This window comes from Rhinoderma darwinii, chromosome 5, assembly GCF_050947455.1.
Source record: "Rhinoderma darwinii isolate aRhiDar2 chromosome 5, aRhiDar2.hap1, whole genome shotgun sequence".
Taxonomy (NCBI): Eukaryota; Metazoa; Chordata; class Amphibia; order Anura; family Rhinodermatidae; genus Rhinoderma; species Rhinoderma darwinii.
Genome location: NC_134691.1, coordinates 63218316 through 63236869, shown reverse-complemented (window position 1 = coordinate 63236869; position 18554 = coordinate 63218316). Strand labels below are relative to the sequence as shown.

At 48.8% G+C, this 18554-nt stretch overlaps 1 protein-coding gene across 1 annotated transcript in view; it reads right to left on the bottom strand.

Moving 5' to 3' along the window:
- Window positions 1-17502, bottom strand: part of TPD52 (tumor protein D52) — a 90269-nt gene extending 72767 nt beyond the window's left edge. Inside the window, exon 1 of the mRNA XM_075826088.1 lies at window positions 17390-17502. Within this exon, the coding sequence (XP_075682203.1) occupies window positions 17390-17408 (19 nt within the window). The 5' untranslated portion in view covers window positions 17409-17502. The remainder of the gene's footprint in view (window positions 1-17389) is intronic.
- Window positions 17503-18554: the final 1052 nt, after the last annotated feature.

The window sequence follows — 18554 nt, the reverse complement described above, 5'->3', positions numbered from 1 at the left end:
CTTCAAGGGGATAACACCCGTTGAAGCCCTCAAGTGATATACCGACCACTAGAAGTCCACTTCAAAGGGATAACACCCGATGAAGCCTTCAAGTGACATACCTTCTACCAGAAGACCACTTCAAAGGGATAACACCCGATGAAGTCTTCAACCATGTACCTTTTTTGGGGGACGCATACCCCCGATGCGACCCCCCCACCATTTTGTACTGACTGGCCTCAAGGACTCCCCCCGCCAGCTGCCATGACAACAGAACCTACTCCGGAAAAAAGAAAAACATGTTAAATAAACACACAAAATAAAACACAACGCTCATATACGGACGTACAGAAGACCTAAGGAGTAACAAAACAAGGGTGGGAGGGTGGGAGCTTTGCTTCTTGTGTACTACTCCTCCCGCTGCTTCCGGCTCAATGCCGAGAAACAGCGGGAAGCGCAGTAACGGCCCCCCGTCCCCCCTAGCTCCTCCCCGTCCCTCCTTCAACTTCTTCACCTTTCCCTCACCTCTTAACATTAACCCTTTCCCTACCAGGACGGTCATGTCGGCTTCCCTCAAGCCTGCAGCTGCGTCCAGCCTCTTCTTGACCTGCCTAGGTAGAGTCGTGTGTTAACCTTAAACCATACTATCCCCCACCCCCATTTAGTAACGACACATGACACCGAGGTTGGATGTGAAATGGCCACAGCAGCCGTTTATTAATTTCACAGTTTTATAAAAACAATTTAAATCCGAAACATTCGGATAACTAGTTAGGAATCCACCAGAGAATTCCTCCTAATAATTCACATGACCCAACATGGGTCAGAATCATAAATAACCATTAAACGTTAACATTAACCCGAGCAGAGGAAGTCCTTGAAGCCCCTTCAGATGTTCCTTTCAAGAACACACCGAATTAGCCATCTGCAAACCACTAATTACCTCCAGCCGTAAACCAGCTCGGAAGCACCGTTCACCTCTGCAGATGGCTCCACCCACTAGAAGTCCACTTCAAGGGGATAACACCCGTTGAAGCCCTCAAGTGATATACCGACCACTAGAAGTCCACTTCAAAGGGATAACACCCGATGAAGCCTTCAAGTGACATACCTTCTACCAGAAGACCACTTCAAAGGGATAACACCCGATGAAGTCTTCAACCATGTACCTTTTTTGGGGGACGCATACCCCCGATGCGACCCCCCCACCATTTTGTACTGACTGGCCTCAAGGACTCCCCCCGCCACCGCGAAACAGGCCTTGACCACCTTAAGCCTGTGAGTTCCTCCACACCACCACCGCCCTTTCTATGCCTTCTGCTATAGCCAAGCTCCAAATATCAATGCCAACCTCGGTCAGATGAACCCCGTCACTCCTCCAGAAATTCCCCAATCCTGACTCCAAATCCCTATGCCTCACGCAAATGCCCCCGTTCTTTGCCACAAAACGGGACACCGCCCGGTTAACTTTTATCCGAGCCTTATTGACTCTCTCCACCGATCTAGCTAACCGCCAATGCTTCCTTGGGACTATGTCCGACCACACTACCACCAACTTGGGATAAGATACCCACAAACACAACAAATCATGTTTGATATCCCGCACCAACTCACGAAAAGGGCGGACTCCTAAGTCATTCCCACCCACGTGCAACACTAAAACCTCCGGAACCCTATCAAGCCGCACATATGTCTGGAATTCCGCCAACACCCTGTTCCACGACATACCTCTAAACCCCAGCCAATGCACAACCGCATCCTGTCGCGGAATGCGCAACTGGCGACCATCCGGGCGGACGTCCGCCCTCAAAGCCCCCCAGTGCACGTACGAATGACCCATCAACCACACCAGACAAGGAGGCGAATCTGAAACGGAAAACACAGTTAGGCACCACCATATACATTTTGCAAGCATAAACAACAAAATTACAACATATGGGGGCGGACATAGGACTTAAACCTTTTAGACTCCCAACGACCAATACGCCTCACCCCCTCATCATCCAACCCCCAGCGCCCTGCTTCCGTTGCTGCGCCAATCCGGAAGGAATGAGATGAATATGAGCCTGCCGCAACCCCAACCGCCGTCAAACATTTTTTAAAAACAGCTCCAAACTGAAACCTGGACAAGAACGACCCGTCCACATGACATAACAAAGGCAAATCTGGAGACCCCCTGTTTTTTGTAAAACCACGCATGCACTCTACTGGGCACATGACCGACCCCGGGAGAGCGAACAAAACTATCAGTTTTCCCTTCCCTAATTGGTCAGTTTTTGATCTACGCAACCATACCTCCAACCGATCTGCAAAAAGGCTCACCTCCCCAGATCTCAGCCCCCCTGCCTGTTTAGTACTTGGCGACACCAACTCACCTATTCTAAATGCTCCGAAGAACGCCAACGAGAAAGCCAACCGAAACAAATCCATTTCATCTGAAGAACGACATACCGATGCCAATGAACCACCCAACAAGCCCAGCAAAGCAAACGACACCGGCCTTCTACTATCCGCCTCCACCCTACCTCTGCGCAACCCCTTCAAAGCCTGCGATACCAGAAATTCCTTCGATACATCCCGCAAGCCCCGCAACTTAAGCCCAAACGCCACCGCGGATATAAACCGGTTCACCTTCGCTACTGAAAACCCCGCCTCCCAGGCATCCCCTAACCAATACAAAAGTGCCACCAACCTGTCTCTATCCGTATTGACATCACCCAACTCTCTTACCCACTCCTCCCACTGCCTCCAACAAGCAGCATAAGCCCTCCACGTCGTGCCCGCCAAAGACCTTTGTAACAGCTGCTCTACGGGACCGATACCAGATCCCATAGATGATCCGGACACGCCAAACCAATACGTTCCGCTCCCGGAGCCAATTGCCGAAACCGGTCCCACTGCGAGCGAGAAAGAGCATCAGCAACACAATTCCGTACACCCGGGACATGCACCGCCACCACCCACGCGTTCAGCGACAAACACACCAACACTAAATGTCGCAACAATTGAACTACCGGAGGAGAGGACGCCGTGATGTTATTAATGGCAAGCACCACACCCATGTTGTCGCAGTAAAAACGGACCTTCTTATCCCTGAGCCTGTCCCCCCAAATGGTAGCCGCCACCACGATGGGAAACAGCTCGAGCAGGGCCAGATTCCGCGTCAATCCACTGGACACCCAGCTAGCCGGCCATTGACCTGCGCACCACGGACCTCCCCCGTAAGCTCCAAAGCCACCCGCCCCAGCCGCATCCGTGAAAATATTCAGATCACTCGTATCCTGCGCTGGGGCCATCCATAGCGAGCGACCATTGTACTGGCCCAAGAAGTCATCCCAAACCTGAAGATCAGCTCGGTGCTCCCCCTTGAGCCTCACAAAATGATGCGGCGCCCGCACTCCCGCCGTTGCCGCCGCCAACCTTCTACCAAACACCCTCCCCATCGGCATAATCCGGCAGGCGAAATTCAACTTCCCCAGCAGCGACTGAAGCTCCCTCAACGACATTTTCTTCCTTCTACAAGCCCGTCGCACCTCCAGCCTCAAAGCACCCAGCTTATCCGCCGGGAGCCGACACTCCATTGCCACCGAGTCAATTTCGATTCCCAAGAAACAAATCGTCGCTACCGGGCCCTCCGTTTTTTCCGGCGCCAAAGGGATCCCAAAATCCCTCGCCACCTTCTGCAGGGCATGAAGCAAGTTACCGCAAACCGGCGAACCCCCCGGGCCAACGCACAAAAAATCATCTAAGTAATGGATCAACGAATCGACCCCGGATACTCCCCTCGTTACCCACTCCACGAAGCTACTAAACGCCTCGAAGTATGCACAAGAAAGAGAACACCCCATCGGAAGGCACCGATCCACGTAAAAGGCCCCATTCCAAAAACAGCCCAACAGCCGTTGGCTTTCTGGATGCACCGGCAACAACCTGAACGCCGCCTCGATGTCGGTTTTTGCTAGCAGCGCCCCCGGACCCGCAGCCCGCACTAACCCCACCGCCTTATCGAATGAGGTATAAACTACGGAACACAACTCGTGATCAATCCCGTCGTTTACCGACGAACCTTTGGGATACGATAAATGTTGAATCAAACGAAACTTTCCGGGCTCGCGTTTAGGGACAATACCCAAAGGGGACACAACTAAATCTTTCACCGGCGACTCCACAAATGGCCCCGACATGCGCCCCAACGAAACTTCTTTTAACAACTTTTCCGACACGACTTCCGCATGCACGTAAGCCGATTTTAAATTTCTCCGCGTAACCGGAACCTCATAAGGAGGCGGAGGAATAACAAAACCAACACTAAACCCTTCATAAAGCAACTTAGCCGCCGCCCTATCCGGATACTCATTTAGATAAGGGGCCATCCTTTCCACCCTCACCGGCGACACCCCCTTGACCAGCCCCGTGCTGGTTCCCGGACCTCTTTTTACGCAGACATTTTGCCGCCCCGTGTGATGCACCATTACACTCGGAGCACACGTGCTTGAACTTGCACGTGGCCCCGAACTTACACTGGCCTTCATTGAATTGCCAGCAAAACCCCGCCTTTCCCCCGCCGCTTGGTCCACTCTGACTAGTCTGGCCTCCCTGGCCACCGCTCCCGGGAAAGGGCTGCCTAACCGGAACCGTAACCCGTAACCAGAGAGCAATATCCTTCTGGTCCCACCGAATCGCCGGCCGAACCGCCTTCCGCTGACGGAATTGCTCATCATATCGCAGCCACGCCTGACCCCCATACGCCCTATGAGCCTCCCCAATAGCATCAAAATAACAAAATAACGCCGAACAATTTTCCGGCGCCTTTTCCCCTATCACACTAGCCAATATGGCGAACGCCTGCGACCAATTAACGAACGTCTGCGGGATAAGCCTATACCGCCGCCGTTCCTCCTCGTCCTTTTTACTCTCATCCCGCTTGCTCTTATCCAAATTGAATTTAGCCAGCGGCAAGAGAGAAAAAATTTCAACATATTCATCTTTCCAGATCCGATCACGCACCTCCTGCTTTAAATGCGCCCCCAACGGACCCTCAAAACAAACATACACCTCCCCCCGAGCACGATCGTCCATGCGCACTCGATCGCCGTCCTTCTGTGCCTCAGTCTGCACCAACACCGCGACCGCCTCTCTAACCGCCACCACAGGACGCGCCTGCAACGATCCCACTTCCCTGGGGCCTTCCCAAACTACCGCAGGGGACACTTCCGTTACTACCGGCGCCGCGGCCCTATCCAGGCGCCCCACCAGCTCCCGTAAGCAACCCACTAAATCTGCCAAACCCGCTCCGTCGCGTCCGCCCGCGCCACTACCGGCCCCCGATGCTATGCTAGCAGCCCCCCCGCCGACACCCGACATAAAAATCGCTGGATAAGACAATAAAGGAGTTATACACTCACCGGGCTGCACAGGCGCTGTGTTCCCGTCAGCCGGACCATCCTGACCTCGACGATAGACGTCCAGTTCACCTTCCTCCAGTTCTTCTCTCGCCGACGACTGTCCCTCCCAACGACCTCTTCGGAAAGGGGATGAGGACGCGCTGATCGATGGGCCGGCAACCTGCCGCCCGACCGCCGGGACCCAGACTTCCGACCGGACCTGTTGCCTCGACGTCGCTGCAGATCTAGTCGTCCGTCTAGACGATCCTGACGAAGCCTGCCCCCTGGCCGGAACATCACCATGCGGGGCGGCCGTACCTTGCTCTTGACATCTTCCATCTGATGGGGGAGGGGTGACAGGGAGCCCGGCCTGCGACTCCCTGCTTACCGCCGGACCCCGTCGCGGCCTGGGATTCCTGCCAGGACGCAGGGCCTGGGAAGGGGCGGTCCTCCCAGCTGCCTGGCCTGCAGCGTCCGGGATCGGGCTCCCTCTGCGACGCCGTGTCCGCGGGACTACCTCCGGACTCAGGCGCTCTGGAGGTCGGGACCGCCGAGAGGGACGGGTCGACACAGCCTGCATCGCCGTCACCCCTGCTACCGCTCTCTGCCTGCCCAGCGCAGGAGCGGTTGTTGCCGACTCCCCCCCCGCCGCCATAGCCATGCTCGTAGGGGGGCCGGGGGAGGGGAGCCTGTCCCTTACAACAGACCCCGAACGCCGTGCCCGACGTGGCGAAACGGCGTCCGGGATCCGCGTTAATGCAGCCACGGTCTCCTCCAGCCATCCGGGACCGTGGTGCACAGCAGCGGCACGCAGCCGCTCTAAAATCAGGGCCTCTGCCATACTAAAAAGCCGGGCAACGGGGAGCTTTGCTTCTTGTGTACTACTCCTCCCGCTGCTTCCGGCTCAATGCCGAGAAACAGCGGGAAGCGCAGTAACGGCCCCCCGTCCCCCCTAGCTCCTCCCCGTCCCTCCTTCAACTTCTTCACCTTTCCCTCACCTCTTAACATTAACCCTTTCCCTACCAGGACGGTCATGTCGGCTTCCCTCAAGCCTGCAGCTGCGTCCAGCCTCTTCTGAGTGTTCAGTAACAGTTGGTTATTGGTCATATTAGGGGGGGGGGGGGGATCTGCTCCTTCATTTCCTGGCCTTGAAATCCAGGCTTCTTCTTGCCGGGTAACTGCAGAGTGTATTTGTTATTCAGGTCTAATCTTTGGCTGCAGATTCATCCACATTATGTTCTAAAGAGCAAGTTAGATTCATAATAAAATAACAGTCAGGTCATCATAATGTGAAGCTTGACTAAAAGTACTTGTCACCTCTCCTGACTTGTTTGTATAAGTACATAATTGTATTCCTTATGAAACACGAATTCTGAAGCATCTTTTCTATGATCTCTACATTGTGCAGTTCCTCTGTTATTCCTCCTAGAAATTTATGAATAAATTGACAGCTTGGTGTTGCCAGCCCATTGACAAGGGGAATGCTAGCAACCAGTTGTCAATTAATAAATTTCTAGGAGGAATAACAGAGGAATGGCACAACGCAGAGTTCTAAAAAAAATTATGTTCCAGAATTGTTATTTCATGGGGAATACAAGTGTTGAGAGGTGACAGGTCCTTTTTAAAGGTGCTGTGATTACTCAATTCCATTAAATAAGTTAATATTTTTAGCATTAGCTTCCCTTTAAAAACAAACACAAAACTGACCAATGTAGGTGTCCTCTTCTGAACTCCTCTTATTTACCACCCATTATTTTATGACCGCCTGCCTCAGCATTGCACTTTTTAGCAGTCAGGCTGGCCAAAGCCCCCTTAGCCCTGCACCAAAAAGAATCCTTTAAGGCCCCATGCACACGACAGCAAAAAACCTCCGTTTTTGCGGACTGCAAAAACGGACCCATTCACTTTCATTGAACACTGACACCTTTCCGTAGCACTACGGAAGGGTGTCAGTGCCGTGGAAATGTTCCGGGAATTATGGAACATGTCCGTTCTTTCGCATTTTGCGGGCCGTGCTCCCATACTTTGTATGGGAGCACGGCCCGAAAATGCGGCTGTCAGTCAGCGGCCGGCCGTGCCCGCAATCGCGGGCCGTGATTGCGGGCACGGTCGTGTGCATGGGGCCTTAGGGATAAGCTGAATGTATGGCATGTCTTTACTGTACAGATGCACTTATCAGTTCCACATTGATTATATATTCTGCGGTTATATATCTGCCATTTGTTATTTCTGTTGGATGTCACATACAATCTGTTACACAGCAGGAACATCATTTCAGAACAAATGTGCAATTATTAGGGAATTATGAAAGGCAAAATGCAACATCAAGGTATAATTTACAACTAATTCATTTAATGGTTATTCCATAGAGATAGTAGTAGACGACTTTCTGTGCACAGCGGCTGCGGCTTTCCAAATATTTCCATTGCATTCTTGAATTTATGAGCGCATCTTTGACATGAGGACTTATTTGATAAAACTTTGTTAGAAGGGTCCTAAACTATAAATGGTGCATGAGGTGTCCTGCTGCTGGGACCCGTGGCAATCAGCTGTTATCTATTAGGGTATGTTCACACGTCCTATTTTCGGCCGTTTTTCGGGCCGTAAAATTGAAAGCAGAACGCCTCCAAACATCTGCCCATCTGAAAAACTGCGCTCTGTTCCGACGGGCCATTTCTTTACGCGGCCGTTTGGTCAAAACGGCTGCAAAAAAAGAAGGGCAGGTCACTTCTTGGGAGGTTTTGGAGTCGTTTTTCATACTATTGAAAACAGCTCCAAAAACGGCCGTTAAAAACGCAGCGAAAAATGCGAGTGGTTTAAAAAAAAAAAGTCAGAAAATCAGGAGCGGTTTTCCTTTGAAAACAGCTCCGTATTTTCAGACGTTTTTGGTTAAGCGTGTGAACATACCCTAAGGTAGGGGTCTCAAGCACGCAGCCCGCATGCGGCCCCTGGGGCTGTCATCTGCGGCCCGCGGGACACAGAGCCGCTAGTATCGGCTCTGCTCCGAGACTCTGGAATTCCCTGACATCGCTGTCCACATATGAACAGCGATGTCTGGGGCTTCCCCAGAGCCGGAGTCCCGGGCAGAGCGCTGGTACAGGCTCTGCTCCGGGACTCTGTGGAATTCCCTGACATCGCTGCCCACATATGAACAGCGATGTCTGGGGCTTCCCCAGAGCCGGAGTCCCGGGCAGAGCGCTGGTACAGGCTCTGCTCCGGGACTCTGTGGAATTCCCTGACATCGCTGCCCATATATGGACAGTGTGTCAGGGTCTTCCCCAGAGCGGAGTCCCGGGCAGAGCGCTATTATCCACTCTGCTCCGGGACTCTGGGGAAGCCTCTGACATCGCTGTCCATACATCGACAATGATGTCAGGGGCTTCCCCAGAGCAGGAGTCCCAGTGATGTCAGGAGCACAGCTGGAGTCCCAGGAAGAGCCTACTAGCGCTCTGCCTGGGACTCCAGCTGTGGGGTTGCCCCTGACATCTCTGTCCATATATGGACAGTGATGTCAGGAGCAGAGCTGGAATCCCAGGCAGAGTGCCAGAAGTGGCTCTGCTCCGGAACTCCTGCTCTGGGCAAGCCCCTGACATCACTGGGGCAGCCTCTACAGAGGGCACTGGGGCAGCCTCTGCAGAGGGCACTGGGGCATTATCTACAAGTGGGTGTGTGGCAGTATCTGAAGAGGACACTGGCATTATCTAAGGATGTGTGGCCTTATCTACAGAGGGCACTGTGGCCTTATCTAGGGGTGTATTGCATCATCCACAGAGGGCACTGCGGCAGCCTCCACAGAGGGCACTGCGGCAGCCTCCACAGAGGGCACTACCTAAAAAGGGGCTGCCCAATCTTGACATGTGTGCTAACTGAGCCGCCGGACTGCACTTAGCGACACTTAAACTGGAAAGCTGGATTGTTGAAATAAGCACGTGGAGAAATCTAAAATTTTAAACCTAGCGGTATTATTATAGTAATGTAGTATTATTCTAGTAATATAGTGTTATAGTAGTTCAAATAACTAATTGATTAACAATAATTTTGTATTGTATAAAATTTGAAAGTAATGCGGCCCGTCAACTTCCCATTTTTTATATATGCGGCCCACTTACCCGGCCGAGTTTGAGACCCCTGCCCTAAGGGAACCTAAAGTCAATGATCAGTTCCCCTGCAGCGCCACCACAGGGGAATAGATACCGCAGGTTCCTACGGATATTACGGTAGTAAGCTGTCCATGTAATACAGTCCAGAACAGGGGATCTCCGTTATTAAAGTAGCCGTGTGGGATTAGAGGAGAAAAAAAAAAAAGTTATCCTTTCAGAAACACCACTCTTGACCATGGGCTGTCTGCTCATCCCCATTAAAGTAATTGATACCAGGCTGCAAAGCCAAACAGCCCATGGCCAGAAGTTGCATTGTTTCTGGGGGGGAAAAAAAAAAAGGAACACCTTTTTATTGAGTGACAACTACTTTAACTTTCCAATAGGGTATTTTAAAATTGATTTTCTGAACCAAACATCCTCTTTGAGAGAACTTTTAACCAACCTGACAAATCTTTGATTTTCGGACTGTCCCCATTGATAGGGGATTGCATCAGAATTGGCGGGATCCACAGATAAAAATCTCCTGTCTATGGCTATTTCTGCTCTACTCTCGCCTTGCTAACAGGTGACCAAAGATGAAGTTGGAGATATCCAGACTGCAACACCATATCTTGTGACTAAGATTCTGACATATTACACTTGCCAATTCAAGAGCACTATTACACTTCAGTAGAATCAGATGGAGGGAGGGGGACCAATAAGTCTTTAAAAAACAATACTACGGACGAGAGCATATTATCTTAGAAATGCTTCTACCAAAGGTGCCATATCTCTGGGTATCCAGACCTAAATGTCAAGACCCGCTTGTGGCTAGGTTAGAGGATAGGATAGATAATACACCCACAAGAAAGAAATCCATGGGCATGATGAATTCACAAAGGGCCAATCCAAAGACAAGTGTGGATCGGTGTAGTCTGGGGTCATCATTCCATCATCTCCCCTGTTTCTTGCTCCTCATTCCCTTTCATTATCAGTGAGAAAGATGAATTCCAGCCGCTGTGATGCGATACAAGGATTATAAAGATTCCAAGTCTATGATATTCGATAGAGAATATAAATGACTTTTTTAAATGAACAAAATTTATTTTAACGACTGTTCAACAATTGCAAACTTCAGTTGCCAAGACAACACTCGAAAATGAATAGCAGACTAAATTATGAAGAAAAAAAAAAAAAAAAAAAACCTTCTGGCGGTTCTCCTATATGATCTTTTATACACACACACACACACACACACACACACACACACACCACACACACAAAATACCCTGTAAGAAACTTCTGATGTAATAGAAAAGTCGCTGCCCAGTTCAGAACCCTCTACTAGCCAGAGTGGCTGCAAAAAGTGCCTTTCGCCCTGGGAGACCCAGCACAATCTTGGGTAGCCCATTGATTGAAATCGGCACCAGTCGTAGCGCAGCAGGGGAGTTGAACGCTTCCTGACAAATTCCCCCACATTTTACAACTGAACACTGGGTGACCCAGTACTGGCCTTCTGCTCCTAATAATCAAAAATAACGTAACCAAGCATTTATTAACCCTTTCAGGACTAAGGGTCTTCGATGCCTCAATGACCAGGCCTAAATTTAACGTTTTGGCATACGTTCTTTTACACAGTTCAGTTATAACTTTTGAACGGTTTTGGATAACGTAACCATTTTTTTTAGCTAACTAAGGCTCTGTACACATCTGCATCAGAGGCTCCGTTCAGGGCCTCCATCGCAGATCAGGCAGGGTTTACTGGAGAAAATAGCGCAGAATGCTGCGGTATGGTGTCCAGTAAAATTACGGACTCCCTGACGGAACCTATTAAAGTCAATGGGTTCCATTGGAAACTGGTGGTGTCCGTTGGTTCCGTTATTCCCTCGTTCTGCTCCACTGACGGAGCAGAACAACGGAATGACAACACAGGTGTGAACATAGCCTTACCTACTATTCCTGCCTGCCTATTGTAACACTGCCTACAGAAAAGTTGAATGACGTGAGCTATACCCACAGGACCCTTACCCCATCACTACTCTAGCCTCTTGTGGTTACCAAATAGTTAATTTCTTGTGTTTTTATTACTGCTATGGAATTGTCATAGGGTGTGACTACTATGGAGTACAATATTGATATACTTATTGTTCTATTCCTGGTTTTTCTCTTTGTATTTGAAAAATGGTTAATAAAAACATAATTTAAAGAAAAAATTTTTTTTTATGGAACCAACTCCCAAGTGAACATGTACTCACACGGTCGTATTCAAGATCTGTGCCGCATGGATCCTGAATACGGCGCCCATTGAATTCTGTGGTCCCATACCGTACCTCCAATTGTATGCATCAGTGAAAGGATCGGGAGTTCTTTGGTGGAATCCACACAGTCGTGATGTTCCAGTTGTCTCGGGGTCTTCTGACACTGGTCACCAGTCATTTTCATTCCTGGTCTAACAAATACACGGCTCTGCTCGGTCAAGGAATCAAAATTAGTTATTTCTTTGGCCAGTCAGAGCCACTCGTTTGTCAGTCCGGAAAATAAAAATGTTCTCTCCATGTCTCAGGCACAGGGATAGCTAAATAAGGCCACACACAGATGTATTTTGGCAGAACTCTCCTACTTCAGCGGGACCGTCCAACCATCTCATGTGTACGACAGTGTCCCGGCTCTTCCCCATCAACAGATGTCGAGGGAGAGAAGGATTGGGCTGTTGGATTTCAGCATACCTGATGCTTTTATTTTAAAGGAGATAAACTGCTGCCAGAGGAGTCTAGCAGGGGCTTACAACCATCTCCCACAAAGCCCCCTCCCAGAGTCCAGCGTGCAGGTGTATGGGGTGGGGTCAGGAGGCCAACAGAGATCTAAAAAGTGTTTGGCCAGTAACAGGACCCCAGCAAACCACTTCCAATGTCTCCGCTTTCTGAACGCCTGTGATAGTGGCATGTAGGGGGAGAGGGGACATCGTTTTATTCTTTGTTTTACAGGGGAGGTTATGGCAGTATTTACTTCCATAGTCATACAAGAAGCTATATGGTTGAGATACATACAGATCAGGTCATGATACCAGAGAACAAGTACTACCACGACCACACACACTGTGTCCCTGTAACGATTGCACAATACCACAGATAATATCACGCAAGAAAATCCCAAGCAGATTAGTCACAAATTAAGTTACTATTTTTGGGCTTCCCCCAAATCAGAACAAATAGATCAGGACTTCTACCATACAGATAATGGTAATGATGTCAATTAATTTGAAAGTTTTATGAGAAAAGCAAAAAGAATAAAAAACAAAAAACACTGGAAACAAAAGAAACACTCATTTTCAGACAGCAGAAGTCTCTCTAACAATCCCCTAGAAATAGTGTGCTATGAAATTCAGTATGCCAGTCCCCCACATGCAAGATGGGTATATTTACATGAGATGGTTTTGGCCACCAGCAAATTGTGGTAAAACTAGGTGCGGTTCTGCCACGAGTATTGATGCAGTATTCACCACGTGGCAAAAAAGGTCTTATTTACATACAGATTACTAGACAGCAGGCTGCTTTTCAAAGTAGCAGTAGGCCCCCTTACCCATCACTCCTGCTTTCCGCATGCTACTTAAAAACATTCCGGAAAAAAAATAAAATGAAATCCTCACATCTAATTTTACAGTGATCTATTGTTGCTAAGGGCACACAGAGAAATAAGGCCCCAAATATCTTTCTGGTTATCCTTTGCATGAGATAAAGGCGGTGTGATGTTCTTTGGAGTGTCCTCCCCACTGGTTTGCAAATATTTCGGTAATTGTGGATAGTGGGAACCCTGGGCTGGATCCCATAGAGAGGAGGGTAGGGCTGCCTTGAGCTAGTACTAGCCACCTGCTTCTATGGAATGCGCACCCTTGTCTAAACCTGCTCAGGAATAAATGATCGGTTACAGGACAGATATCAGAGCGCTCTCTTTTTAGAAGCAATGTTCCGGTGTTATCACATAACCAGGACAGGCTTTCATCCTCTCGAAGTAAACAATGAAGGTTTAGGCTGGGTTCACACACACTATTTATGGACGTAATTCGGGCGTTTTAGCATTGAATTACGTCCGAAAATGCGGCTCAAAAGCGTTGGCAAACATCTGCCCATTCATTTGAATGGGTCTTACGATGTTCTGTGCCGACGGTCATTTTTTTTACGCGCCGCTGTCAAAAGGCGCCGCGTAAAAAAAAAACAAAAAAAAAACGCCCGCGTCAAAGAAATGCCTGTCACTTCTTCAGACGTAAATGGAGCAGTTTTCCATGGACTCCATGGAAAAACAGCTGCAATTCCGTCCGCAATGGACGCAGCAAAAAGCGCCTGCACGTGCCAATACGGCTGAAATTACGTAATTTTAGCCGTAACGGACGCTGCCGTGTAAACATGCCCTTAGAGTCACTGACAACAAGAAGAGATCTTGAAGACCATGAGAAATTGATACACAAAGTATATCCGAAGGCCAGGGCCCCAGGGCGTTTAACGATACTTGCATGTGCACGGTAAATTGCATTGCGTTACTCTATGGGATCGCATAATTACATCTAAGATCTAGGGATGCACGATACATCGAAACTTCGATACCGTGCGCCCCCAAACGGTTCTATACCGTTATTTCATGTATTTCGATACTAAGCCGTGCGGCCGCACAGCTAAGTATAGTAACACATGGATGTATGAGAGCGGGGCTGCGTAATACAGCCATTGCCACGCTCCTAACAAGTGAGCGGCGTCAGGATGATGCGATACGGCCGGCGCTGCACTAATGATTGCCGGCACGGAATAGCGAACAAGGCGGGCGCACAGCAAAATACCCCCATGTTCTGTCTTCAGTGTCTGAACCGCCAGCCATTAGTGCAGCGCCGGCCGCATCACCTCAGGCTGACTACGCGCACTTAATGTCAGGAGTGAGGCAATGACTATTACACAGCCGCAGCCCCGCTCTAACGGCGGAGATCAAAGAAACCTCTTATTACCACCATTATTCCCCTGAATGCTGCCATCAAAACGGACGGCAGCATTCAGGGGAACACGAGAAGGGGGATGCCCCTTGGATGGCGTCACAGGGATCCCGATGACGTGATTGAGGGACATACCATATATGGGCAGACAGCCCAGGGTCCATTGAAGGACTCCAAGGCTGTCTTACCATATTTCCTGCTAGGACATACCTCAGTATGCCCTAACCACTGCCTGTGTACTATCAGTGCACAGGCTAATGTACTGTAACATAGATGTATGCCAGTACATTAAAGTTTAAAAGTAAAAACAAAGTAATATTACATTTAAAAAAATACACATTCACCATTTTTTACAATAAGCATTAAAATAAGTCTCAATACATAAAATTTACACATTCGGTATTGGCGCGGCCGTAATAACCTGCACAACAATATTTTTGCATCATTTATGGTGTGTGCGCTGTAAAAAAAATGAAAATAAAAACGGCTTTCTATCACTTATTGTGGGGCACGAGGTGTGATGATGAATGTAACCTCCATGTGCCTCACATTAATAGTAATTAACCCCATCATGTACCTTACACATTAACCCATTACGACTGAGAAACATGATGGGGTTAATTACTATTAATGTGAGGCACATTCAAAATTCATCACCACACCTCACGCCTCACATCAGAAAATGGAAGAACTTTTTTTTTTACTGTTCGCAAAGTATCGTTTTGGTATCGAAATCGCAATACTAAACGAAGTATCGGTATCGAAGTCCAGATCCTGGTATCGAGACATCCCTGGTAAGATCGTACAGCTGCAATTTTGCAGCAGCGTTGGTTTGTTTATTTTAATCCAATTTCGGATTCTCTCTCAACTTCTTACAATTGCAGCTGCCATATCACATAAGATCACAGAGCAACACAATGGCGCAGATCTACTATTCCAAATGCGGCAGAACTTTGGTGCCAATGTTGTGTGCCATATTTATTAACCGTTTTAGACACTATATGGGGGGGATGGTCTGGCAGAAATTAGACAAAACTTAATACACAAAAATTTGGCGGAAAAACTGTCCTGAACTAAGCGAACCAAGAGGTGGTATAAGGAAAAGTTTGTAACAATATGCTTTGTATTTATCACACAGCGTTCACCACTGTGATAAATTTGGCGCATCTTCTGACTGCCTGGTCTAAGTTTACGCTGTCTAAATAACAGATCGGATTAGTAAACGTGGGCCAATAAGTTTCTGTGGAGCCCTACCCTAAGGCCCCATGCACACGGCCGTGAAGATTGTCCAGAATTGCAGACTGTCCAGGCCGTAGAAGTGTACCGAAAAATAGAGGACACGTCTTACAAATATCGGAGCACGGGCCGAAAATGCGGGCAAGTGTCCGTGGCCAGACGTGCCCGCAATCGTGGCCCGTGATTACGGGCACGGCCCGCTCGCTGCATGGGGCCTTAAACTAAACTTTTCACTATATAATGATTAGGCTTAATTTGCTCAAACTGGGAAATCTTTTAGGGTGTCTCTACACGTGCAGATTTTGATCAGTTTTTTTTCACGCAGTATTTGAATTCGCCTCTGGTTTTGGCTTCAAAAACCTGAACAGAATCTACACGTGTGAATACACCCGAACATGTATCTTCAGGCTCGTAGCCCGGGGTGCAGAGGTTTTGCTGCCACGCAGTCATTTCAGCTGTTCCAGGCAGGATATCAACGACGGCTTCACGCACGCGACCATAGTTTTTTTTTCCCGTGTGCTACCCACAATTATGCCGATGGCACACGGAATCATTCATTACAATGGAGCCATGCACACGACCGTTGACAGATCCAAGTGGGGGCCGCAAAAACTCAGGACAAGTCCAGATTTACGGCTTAAACTGGGAACATCATTTTTTTGTGCCGGATCTGTGAACACTGATGAACTACGGAAGATTTTTTGCGGACAAATGGACCACAACGGATCAGTGGTTTTGCGGACCACAAAACCACTAGTCTTGTGCATTAGGCTTTAAATAAATATGACCCAAAGCACCATGGATCCTGGTGAACAAAGAGAAGTGGTCAGAGCCGTTATATATCCTGGGCCTTGGATACAATTTAATATCTCTTTGGAATGAAACATCAAAAACAAAAGTTTCCGAATTAACAAACATTCAGAGGACAGAATCCATCATTGTACATGGCAAAAAACGCAACAGGATCCGGAACGTCACAAATTCCAGCTCTGTATCGGAGCCCAGACGTCACGTTATCCCGCAGTTAGAAGATCCTGGGTCTTATACGTGGAATATATTCATTTATTCAGAAATCACTAAAATCCTGCATTCTCCGGAGCTCTGCGCCAGACACGGCATTCCCGGAGACACAGCTGTGACCCAACCCTGTGTGTGCCCACAGCTGTCAGCACATGCCAGGAGACTACAAGCAATGCTGGAGGGAACGGGGCGGAGGAGGAGACAGGTGCAAGGTGTTATAGGGTTAAAGGGAGTGCACAAGTCTGCACTGAACCATAGATCTCCTGCGGATAATCCAGTGTTTGTCCGGGATAAACTAACCTTGGTAAATACATAAGCAAAACAGGAAAAGCCGCAGATCCGTCACTTAATTAACTGGATACACAAGAGCAGCAAGTTCAACACGTCAACATAATACGCATGTAAAATATTCCATGTGTGCAGGCTGCGACTTTAAATCAGGATCATCTGCGTCTTCATGGATTATAAACAGGGAAGGGAGGCGAGACACCGTTATTGTGTGCGGAATATAGAATTGAATGATCAATGTAAAGCGTGTGGTGCTAAAAAGTTCTCATAAAACTCTGGAAGTGATAGGGTTAAAAATTCACAACACCGTAAAAAACAAAAACAGTTATTCCGGGTGGAGCCGTTATCATTAGAATCTCCATTTAACTCTTTGCTTTCCAGAGCGCCCAGTTTAGAAGAGAGACCGGTAACAGCCCGGGACCGCTTACCTTGTTCCGTGCTCTCCATGGTCGCTCGCTGACTGGTACTAAGCAGCAACTACTCCGCCTCACCACACTGACTGCTCTGCCGGCCACTCCCCGCCCCCCTCCAGGCATGACATCCTCCTCACTGCCTGATATTTTCATTTTTTTTTTCTTTCTTTTTTTTTTTTGTCAACTTTACTAAAACAGCTGAGCCGACAAAAGTCTCCTGAGCCTCAGGGTATGTTCACACGGCCTATTTACGGACGTAAATCGGGCGTTTTTGCCCCGAATTACGCCCGAAAATAGCGCCTCAATAGCGCTGACAAACATCTGCCCATTGAAAGCAATGGGCAGACGTTTGTCTGTTCACACGAGGCGTATATTTACGCGCCGCTGTCAAATGACGGCGCGCAAATAGACGCCCGCGTCAAAGAAGTGAGGGTATGTTCACACGAGGGCGTCCGTAACGGATGAAATTACGGGGATGTTTCAGCCTGAAAACCTCCCCGTAATTTCAGCCGTAACGGCATGTGCAGGCGCTTGAACGCCGCGTCAATTACGGACGTAATTGGCGCTGCTATTCATTGGAGTCAATGAATAACGGCTCCAATTACGGCCAAAGAAGTGACAGGTCACTTCTTTGACGCGGGCGTCTATTTACGCGCCGTCATTTGACAGCGGCGCGTAAATTACGCCTCGTGTGAACAGACAAACGTCTGCCCATTGCTTTCAATGGGCAGATGTTTGTCAGCGCTATTGAGGCGCTATTTTCGGACGTAATTCGGGGCAAAAACGCCCGAATTACGTCCGTATATAGGCCGTGTGAACATACCCTGACCTGTCACTTCTTTGGCCGTAATTGGAGCCGCTATTCATTGACTCCAATGAATAGCAGCGCTAATTACGGCCGTAATTGACGCGGCGTTCAAGCGCCTGCACATGCCGGTACGGCTGAAATTACGGGGATGTTTTCAGGCTGAAACATCCCCGTAATTTCAGCCGTTACGGACCCCCGCCGTGTGAACATACCCTTACAGCTGTGTGAAGGGACGCGCGTCTACGGGATGAGGAATAATATCAATCGTGGGTTTCCCCTTCTATATTTGAACGAGTGTAATCTGCAGTAAAACATGCTGGGTTTTTTCTGCAGCGAGTGGATGAGATTTGTTGAAATGTCATCCACTTTGCT